Source organism: Pundamilia nyererei, unplaced genomic scaffold (assembly GCF_000239375.1).
Source record: "Pundamilia nyererei isolate P.nyererei 1_Seehausen unplaced genomic scaffold, PunNye1.0 scaffold00333, whole genome shotgun sequence".
Taxonomy (NCBI): domain Eukaryota; kingdom Metazoa; phylum Chordata; class Actinopteri; order Cichliformes; family Cichlidae; genus Pundamilia; species Pundamilia nyererei.
Window position 1 is genome coordinate 366648 of NW_005187734.1, and position 10454 is coordinate 377101.

Genomic DNA, 10454 nt, shown 5'->3' on the forward strand with positions numbered 1-10454 from the left:
CCTGAGCCAAGGTGTGAAACTGGGTGTGGGTCCCAATCAGCCAGGGTTTCGGGTGAGTACATTGTGAAACCTGGCCCCACCTTATCATGCGAATTCCTGAGGTCAGATGGCCCAGGATGTGAGTGGGCGTTAAGGCATCTGGGGAGGGATCTCAAAACTGGATTATAGATGGCTTCTTTCACTCCTCTTTCAAACCATCTGTCCTCTCTGTCCAAAATGTGAACATTGGCATCCTCGAAAGAGTGACCTTTGACCTTTAGATGCAGCTGGACTGCTGAGTCTTGTCCTGTGGAGGTGGCTCTTCAGTGTTGTGCCATGCACTTGTGAAGTGGCTGTTTGGTCTCTCCAATGTAGAGATCTGGGCATTCCTCGCTGCACTGTACAGCATACACCACATTGGGCATGTGTTTTGGCGTTTTGTCTTTCGGGTGAACCAGTTTTTGTCTGAACGTGTTGCTGGGTCTGAAATGTCATGCTTGGAGAAAACTCTCCTGAGTTTTCTGGGCTGCCCCGGACTCTGTGGGGCCGGGTGGTGCTGATGTGGGCCCCGGTCTGCATTAGCCTGGGCCCCCTTGCCCTGGTGGGTTCCAGAGTGTGGGGGTGTCTACTGCCCTACCCTCATTTTTAAATGCATATAGACACTGAGGGTTTTCGGGAGGAGACGTGCTGCTCTCTGGCAGGAAGCACCATGCCCTCGTTCTGTTAACCGTCAGGGCTGGGGGGCTGGGAGGAGGTGCTGGCCATCGGATTGGGGTCTGGGATGCGGGGCCTCCCCGCTACTGTAGATACGGAGGCGGTCTGCTTTGCTCCACCCCAGACAGATGGGTTACATCTCCTGGGTCTGGGTACGGTTTGCCCCTCTGGGGGCAGGGGTACCCGGACCTGGGATATAGAGTATGTTTGGGGAGTGTGAATGTGTGTGCAGTGTCTATTTATATCTGTCTGGAGGTGGGAATGCACGTTTGTGTCTGCGTGCGCCTGTTCGTCTGTGTCTATATGTCAACTTGGGTCTTAGACTCCACCTCTCTGGGAATATCTCAGGCTCTTCGAGGTATGGAGGCCTATCTCCCCTCACCACAGGGTCTATCTCCCCTCACCACACTCCCTGCCGGTGGCTGATGCCCTCAGACGTTGGTGTGTTGGTGGTTCTTGGTGTCTGGGGCTGGGCGCTCATGTATGTGGCCGATTGGCGGGGCCTGGCACCTGTGGCCCGGCTGGACCCCTTCCGGGGGGTGGGATGCCCTCAGACCTCTGGCCTCTGGGCCTGAGGCCCGGTCCTCTCTGGCACAGCTGGCTGCCGGTCCTCCTTGGGTCCTATTCTGGGGCCTCTGGATGTCTGGGCCTGGATCACCTCCATACCTTCTTCATGCCCTGGGGGACTGGGCTATGACTCCCCACACTCCCTAGCAGATCATTACATGGAGAAACCTTTTGAATACAAGCGTGCTGATCCACACAGGTGTACTCACAGGTGTACACACGGGTGTTCACGGACACAAACTACACCTTTCTTGGCTGCTACCTCAAAGCACATTGTGCGCTGTCGATCTTGCGTGCTGCACAACAACATGTAATATTTAGTATCTACTGTTATCTACTGTTAGCTAGTTTATTGTGATGGTGTTGTTTTTATTATGTTGCTCTTTCTTGTTTGTTTTCTTTTCTGTTTTTTCTTATCTCCATACAGGTGATCCAGGTGTTGTGTATTTTTTTCCTTTTTTTTTCTTTCTCCCTTTTTCACCGTCTCTTCTCCCCTCTATTTTTCTTTCTCTCCCTCCGTTTTTTTAAAATTCTTTCTCCCTGTCCTATCCCCCAGTCATGTCTGTCCCGTCTGTAACAACCGAAAACCAAATAAAATAAATACATAATCATAATAAAGGTCAATCAAATGGACCAATATGGTAAAGCCATGATGATCCAATTGGTAAAGTAAATCTGCTTGGCATTTTTCTTGGCCTTGAGACAACAATTTTGATGGCTAAAGATCCAAACGGGACAGGCAAAAAAACAAAAAAACATCACAGTTCAACACCAGTTCAATCAGATTCAGGACTGAGTTCAGGGCTTTGACTAGGCCACTCCAAAGTCTTCATTTTGTTTTTCTTAAGCGTTTCAGAGGTGGACTTGCTGGTGTGTTTTGGATCATTGTCCTGCTGCAGAACACAAGTGCACTTTAGGTTGATGTCACATTCTCCTTCAGGATGTTTGGGTAGACAGCAGAATTCACAGTTCCATTTACCATAGTAAGTCTTCCAGGTCCTGAGGCAGCAAAACAGAACCAGTCCATCATAGTAAGACAACCATATTTTACTGTTGGTATGCTGTTCCTTGTCTCAAATGCTGTCTTACTTTTACACCAGATGTAATGGGGACGCATCAACATGTTTTCTGGAAAAATGATACGAGTCTTTGTATCGCTTTTGGCTTTCACTTTGGAACCATTTTTGCCCAGCTTCTTTATTATGGTGGAGTCATGAACACTGACCTTAACTGAGGCAAGTGAAGCCTGCAGTTCTTTGGATGTTGTTATGGGGTCCTTTGTGACCTCTTGAATGAGTCATCACTTTGCTTCCGGTTAATTTTGGTCGACCGGCCGCTCCTGGTAAAGTTCACCACTGTTCCATGTTTTCTTCATTTATAAATAAAGGGTCTCTCTGTGGTTCGCTGCTGTCCCGCAGCTCTAGAAATGGCTTTAAAAGTTTTTAATGCTGAGAGATCTCAATTACTTTGTTTTTCATTTGTTCCTGAATTTCCTTGGATTGTGGCATGATGTCTGGCTCTTGAGGATCTCTTGGTGTACTCCACTTTGTCAGACCTTTTCTATTTAATCCAAAGTTTTAGGTCCAATTATCTAGCTCTTGAGCATTGCCGCAATCTAAAAATTCCAACAGTGCCTGAAAGCATCAACTCTGTGCTTTTTCAGTGATATTAGGGTGATTATGGTAATCCCAGGCAGGTCGACACATCAGAATCTAAGCAAATACAGAAAACAACAAAGCAAACAGCAAAATAAAAATAAATAAAAATAAAACTCCAAATATCCGAAAAAATGCCTGTTGTCTGTACAGCCCCACCACATTCGTTCACTCTCTCTTCTCTGAAACAACTTTCATTTTCACAGGGCTGCTGTGACATCATACCTCAGGTGACTCTAATATCACTTAAAAGCATAGAGACACTGCTTTCAGGAACTGCTGGAATTCTTTTAACTCTTTAAAGGTTAAACGATTTCGTTAAAATATTTGGTGGGGGTAGGTTTAGGTTTTTTTCTCCCTAGTCATATACACTTTCATTTAGAAACTGCATTTCGAGTTTACTTGTATTATCATTGTCTAGTAGTTATTTTTTTATTTGATGACCTGAAGTATTTAAGTGCGACAAATATGCAAAAGAATACAAAATCAGGAAGGGACAAACTTTTTTTTCACAACACTGTATAGTTTGTTTTCTTCTGAAAAGGAAACTCTTTGAGGTTTTAAGTTGAGCACACCATTATAATGTAATATGATGTAATTGATGTAGTGCAGTGGAAATATATCAAACAGGAAACTACTATATATATATATATATACACACACACACACACATGTACTACTTACTGTGAAAGACAGGAAAGAAGAGAAAAGTGTTCCCTCATCATATCTGGAAAGCTTGGTTAACACACTCTCTAGAATGACGACAAACTAGGAAAGAAGAGAGGAAAAAGATGCCTCAGAGAAATGACTTTACATTTGGGAACATAAGCTATCACAAATTGTGAGTCGTATATAAAATTGGATTCTTGTCGTTATCATCTCATCTCATTAAGTCTTTATGGTGCTTTTGAATTTTTCGTGTCTTTTGGTGACTTCTTTAGCCTCAGACTAAAGAGCTAACTTGGATGAGTGATGAAACATCTCTTCCATTGAAAATCCTATGTCCAGATGAGTGATGATTTCTTTACCCGGATGGCTAACCATGCATTCATAGATTTAAATGAAATTGTAATAGTTTAAAATGAGCCTTTTTGTTATTTTATGTCTCTCTGTAGTTGTTTTGAATGCCTGGTTTAGGTCTTATTGCTGTCATTTGTTTGTCTTTTCAACAAGAACTGAAACCATGCTAGGAACATGTAGTGTACTTTTGTACCTTAGCTACTAGCAGAGTAATCATCTCCTTCACCGTCTCCTCAATTAGATTGTTGATTTGGGAGTGATATTGCCTCTGCAGAAGAATAAGAGGAAGAAAAAAAATGTTAGACTGTTCACCCTCAGTAGATTACACTTGGTAACCTCTGTTTGACATCAGCCACTGAAAAGAAACACTGGAAGTTTTTACACTAAATAGTATTTAATTATTAATTTGCCGTGGCATAGTTATTATATATAGCATGAGCTGCAGATATTTTTAAGACTGGACTGACTGCCTATTCAGGAGTGAAAATAAATTTTTCATAGCATGTCATCTCTAAAACCTGTGTGATATTCTTCTCATGAAAGTGAATTTAAAAAAATACTCCTGCCCAAAACTTTCAGTAAATCCAGCATCTTTTGAATGTCAAAAGAAGGCTTTCAGCCGCTGCACATGAGTAAATCTAGCTCCAACCTATCAAGGTATATTTTGTACAGCCTGGTCTTGTTTATATGACCTGCAAACAAAACAAACAAACAAACAAAAACCACGAATGAAAACACTGAGGTGAATTAAGATTTTGCAGGATTCTGGAGTCTATCATCTCAATATTGTAGTTTCAAAATGCAGACATCCAGCATCACATTGTTGGGTGACTAGTGTAAGGTCGTTCAAATTCTGTTCAAATTCTGTGTTAGGTTGTTTCTGAACAACCTAACGATTTTCTCTCATCTCAGAGTGAAAGTTTGGGTTTTCTTTGAAACTTTGGCAAAGTGGTGATACATCCAAAGAACTAGTACTTACATACAATTGTTTGAATTAGTGGTCTTCAGTCTTTTAGAAGCAACTTCAAGAGACCTGTAAATCTACAAGACTGACGTCTTTGGACTTTACGATTGTGCCAAGTAATATAAATCCTTATGGTGGCAAAGAAAAACTACCAGTTGTCAGTTAGTCATGATCACTAATAAGAAGTGAATAGTCCTGGACCTTCAAGTCAAGTTAAAATACACTGTAGAACATTTAGCTCTATCTATTAAAAGATTTAAGCTCCAAATTACCATGACATTCAAACTTTTGACCTCAAGTGTATCCAAGATTTAAATTGTGTGATGTCCAATATGAATCATTTTAAACTGGAGGGAAATCCACTCTGAAAGCAAGTGCGTTTACGGGAGATATTTAGTATTTCCTACCTCCTGCCCCAGGTCCATGGCACACAGCTTGGCTGACTGGACCTTGGCGTCCACCATGACATTAAACATGGTGCAGATGGATTGAGGCACTCGGAAGTCTGTGGTCCGGCTGCTCCTCTGAAGCCTGGCCTCAAAGGCTGTCCTTGTCCTAGTGAAGGAATTTTCCAGGCTATAGCCATTTAGAAGTGTGACCCAATAATGACCCAAAGTAACAATTATATAGGAAATCTAATCATATGAATATGAAAATAGCCCAGTTACAGAAGTATTTTTACTTTTTCTGACTACCTTTTAGTACATTTGTTCAGTTATTAAAAAAAGAAAAACTTTTCTCACTCATTTCTTTTATATTTTTCCCTCTCTTCCTCTCCCCTGACACAAAGTATAGTTCCCTAAAACTGTAATAGTAATTCTTCAAACATGTTACCAGTCATGTATGGGCAGAAATCTGTGCCATCAGAAACTGAATTTGAATCGAATTGAATCTGAATTGTAACTTGAATAAATGCTTTTACAAACTGAATATGAATTAGCCTAATTTGAAATTCAATTTATTGGTCTGAAAATGATGATCACTAAATTGAAATTGAATTTTATATTTTGAAAATGAATTCATTTGCTTTGCTTTGAAACTGTATTTTATGCTTTAAAAATTTTAGCTCTCGAATAATTTCAGATTCACCTTTCATTCATAAAAAACGAATTAAGCATGCGCTCAGTACCCTAAGAATTATTATGGTAGTTAAACACAGTGATAGTTGTATATCATATTATATCACTTCAAACAGAGATGATCCAGTAATGCTGTACTAATGAATTACACTAACTATTCACTTTAGCTAAAGTTGTTAAGTCAGCTAAAGAGTTGGGATGCTGTGTAAGACATGAATAAAGCTAAAACACAAAGGTTTGGACACCGTTTTGCATGTTTCCCTACTGTAGGGGTCTCTGCAAGCATACAGAGGGGGTACTCTGAGAGGGTACAAGATGACAACTTTGGAATTCTACTAGAAACAGTCGATCATATTTGTTGTCAAAGCTGAATTCAGGGCAAACTACGCTAAATTAGTGTTTTTAGCTAACAGCTACAATAAGCATAAAAGTTACTGTACGGCTATCATTTGTTAACATGCCGCTTGTTCTTATACATGTAATACATTTATTACCAACCTGAGAGTTTTTCCGCTGGTCATTCGACATGACGAATGACTTCTGAAGTCTTAATTCAGCTCAAGACGCTGTAGATTCCCGTCAGTAACACTTTCGGTCCGCTAGTAAAACGTAGTTCTATTAATCTGCACTCGATTACTCTTGAACTGGAACCGGATGTTAGTTCCAAAAAACAGAATTTTGGAACTGAAACTGAACGGTGAGAAGTGAATCTGAAATTATTCGGGAGCTAAAATTTTTAAAGGATAAAATGCCGTTTCAAAGCAAATCAATTCATTTTCAAAATATAAAATTCAATTTCAATTTAGTGATGATCATTTTCAAACCATAAATGCAATTTCAAATTAGGCTAATTCAAATTCAGTTTTTAAAAGCATTTATTCAAAATACAATTCAGATTCAATCTGAGCAATTCAAATTCAAATTTAACTTATTCAAATTCAGTTTCTGAAGGCACAGATTTCTGCCCATAGTCATGTTTCAAACCCATTTTCAATTCAAATATCACTACTACAATATATACACAACTGTTTTCTAGCAGTCACACCTCATCTTACCGTTTGACACAGGATTCTATCATGTCACTAGACATCAGCTTCAGTCGGGTCTCAAGGTGTTTTCCAAACTCTTCTTCTGGCCAGTGGAGATCTCTGATGAATGTTTGCAAAGCATCAAGCTTCCAGAAGAGATCTTCTGATGTCCCTGAGCCATTACTGTAGAAAAATTAAACACATTTTTAGACATTATGTGTATGTTCATGCAAACAAAATAAAAGACAAAAATCACTTTTATGGTGACTTCATTTACAATTCATTTACAATGCATAAAATAGTAATAAGACAAAAGACTTATCATGCCTTGTATGTCTGTGGTCATAAATGCGTAAATTTGGGGTTCAAACTCAAAGCATTTTTGGGCTAATTTCAAGAACATAGTAAAGGACATTAATTATGACATTGAAGTGATTTAAAACCAGGTTTTCCAGAACTAATGAAATCCTCAATTTCCTGATGACAAAAGGGCCTTTTTTGGGGGAAAGCAAGGACTGCTTGGACCAGGATGAGCAGCACTCCCACTTATCACTGACCACATTATTAACTTGGTAAAGCCAAGTACATCATATTTGATACACAAGCTTTAGTGAGTTTTTGACACTTGTACATGATTAGTGTGATTCTCCAATATGTGCCTTTCTGTTGATTGTATATATTTCTTATGTTTGTTATTTATCCCGGCTGTCTTACTATTTACATTTTATTCCTGCACAGTCGGTGTAGAGCACAATAATGGGCTATTCTATTTTATTGTATTCTATTCTATTCTATTCCAAATGAGAAAATCCAAGGGCGATTGTGGCTCAAAGAGTTGGCAGTTTGTCTTGTTGCCGGAAGGTTGCCGGTTCGAGCCCCGGCTTGGACAGTCTTGGTCGTTGTGTCCTTGGGCGAGACACTTCACCTGCCACCTGCTGGTGTTGGCGTGATTCTGTCAGTCTGCCCAGGGCAGCTGTAGCTACAACTGTAGCTGCCTCCACCAGTGTGTGAGAGTGAATGAATAGTGGCATTGTAAAGTGTTTTGAGGGCCCCAAAAAGCGCCATATAAATGCAATTTATTATTATTACATAACCAGTACTTACACAAGCTAAGTTATTTGTATTTAATTCTAAGTATATGTGGTGTAGTCCAGCATTTATTTTGTAATCTGTGCTAAATTATGATTATTTGGGTTTTTTCTTTGGCACGTCTTGTTGTGTGCGGTGAACACCACTCTCATTCCATTTTCTGTCTACGACAGCTTCTTAACCATCAGCAGATGATTTATGCCGATATTTGGCCAATTTACTGTTAGTCTTTGGGAGGACTGCATGCAGTCTCGGTTTAGCTGTTTGACTATTCCTTTTCTGGCACTTATTGGACTTTTTTTTTGACTGAGAATCCACTGTTTCATATCAGGCCAAATAGTAAACTAACTAGAGTAGACAGATTCAAAGATCTAGATCCAGGCAAGCAGATGTAACAGTAAATGTTAAGATGCTGGTGTTTCAGCCTTTAGCAGAAAACCTCATCTTGTAAATCCTAAATGCTGAAGTGTACACAGCGGCTATTCTTAGAACATATTTTTCCACACTGAATAGACCTTGCATCTGTGGTATACCTAATGTAGAACAGGAAAAATAGTATAAATCCATCCATCCATTTTCTTCAGCTTATCTGAGGCTGGGTGGGAACAGCAAGCTAAACAGAGAGGCCCTGACCCTCTTCTCCTCAGCCACCTTCCCTAGCTTATTAAATTGAATGTGCCCGTATCACTTCAACTTTCTCCTTTCGATATTGAGGAGTAGCAGCTCTGCTTGAATGACTGAACTCTGACTGAAGACTGATCACTAAGGGAGATAGGGTAGTCACACTATGCCATGACATTTACATGAACATGGCTCTGGGACTATATAAAACCCAAGCATCAGCAACAAACTATTTTTATGCAATTCTAAACATGTGGGGGTTTTTGGGGGGTGGGGTGAGGGTGGGAGTGAAAGAGTTGCTAACTATGAAGTGAAGATTGAGATGCAACTCTCAGCACTTTTTTATAGGGCTGGTATTTTTGAATGTGTATCCACAAGATCCCAGATGTGGGAATAAAGATGGATGTGCTGCAGTGACAGCGTCACACTCTGCAGGATTCGGCGCCATATGAAGTAGGTTTCACACGTTTGAAATCCGTTGTCAGTGCAGACAACTTATAGCTTAATTTTCAAAGTGCTATTGATGATGTGTGAATAGTATATTGTTACATCTAGGTCTTTTAATGGTAGCACTAACATGGCATATTAATAGAAAACCTGAATGGGTGGTGAAAATACATTGAAGTTGCACTTTAGTTATACTGTCCTAACCACTCCTGAGGCCAAAGAATTCTGCCAGCTTACTACATTCATTAGCAGACAAGAAAATACTAGCATCAAAAAGAAAACCACTACACAGTTATGTGCTTTGTTGATGGACATTGCTTCCCACAAGGCAGCACACAGATGTAATGATGAGGAAAGCACAGGGAGAGACTGCTTTCATTTTGCAACTATCTGTGAAATGGAATAATGACTACTTTCCCGAACACCATGTTTTGTTTTTCACTCTTACCACATGTAAACAACTGCTCAAAAGTTTTACAACACCCCAATTTTTCCAGTTATTTATTGCAATTCAAGTCATTCAAGTCCAATGAACAGCTTGAAATCGTACAAAGGTAAGTGGTGAAGTGCCAGAGGTAAAAAAAAACAAAAAAAAGGTAAGGTTACTCAAAACTGAACGTACATTTCAGAATAATACAGAAAAGCCTTTTTCAGTAAACACAAAATAGGTTAACAATTTAAATTGTTCTGTAGCAATGGAGGTTGATCAAGCCTTGGAAGCTGCTGCTAATTCCTACATATACTGGCACTGGACACTTTCATAGACACAACTTGCTACAGAATTGACCCCCTCATGCTTTTCGGAACAACATTAATTGTTTACAGCATAGTTTGTTATATATTAATATGATCATGTCCAGAGATGGGCGATAATCTGATCACTTTTTTCAAGTAACGAGTAAAGTAAGGGATTACTTTCCCGTAGGAACGCTGCGTTACAGCGTTACTAAAATTGTGATTTCCTAAACTTCCAACAAGCACCGAGTAGCTACGACGTGATGGGAAACTCACAGAGAAAGTCACGGATTCTTCCACTGACCGCAGCACACCTGCACCAGGGTAACCCTCCGCCTACCCCACTCCTGCTTTACAGGTAAAAATAGAGCAACAGGACCGCTGAGTCTTTGACTTTATTTATGTTCTGCTGTGTCTTACTTGTATCTATTTGAAAGACTGAGTGTAAACACAAAAAATATTTTATTTTATGTGCTGGAATGTGCAGAAAATAGGTTTTAACTTCGGAGGTGGGGTGCCCCCGGCCTCTCGGCCTGGGGCTCGGTCACTCAGGCAC

General features: G+C 40.1%; 1 protein-coding gene across 1 annotated transcript in view; it reads right to left on the reverse strand.

Moving 5' to 3' along the window:
• LOC102215427 (calcium-dependent secretion activator 1-like) overlaps window positions 1–10454 on the reverse strand; it is a 212684-nt gene that overhangs the window by 69697 nt on the left and 132533 nt on the right. Inside the window, exons 13-16 of the mRNA XM_013915623.1 lie at window positions 7034–7189; window positions 5307–5454; window positions 4129–4203; window positions 3600–3683 (exon numbers count right to left, since the gene is read on the reverse strand). Coding sequence (XP_013771077.1) covers window positions 3600–3683; window positions 4129–4203; window positions 5307–5454; window positions 7034–7189 — 463 coding nt within the window. The remainder of the gene's footprint in view (window positions 1–3599; window positions 3684–4128; window positions 4204–5306; window positions 5455–7033; window positions 7190–10454) is intronic.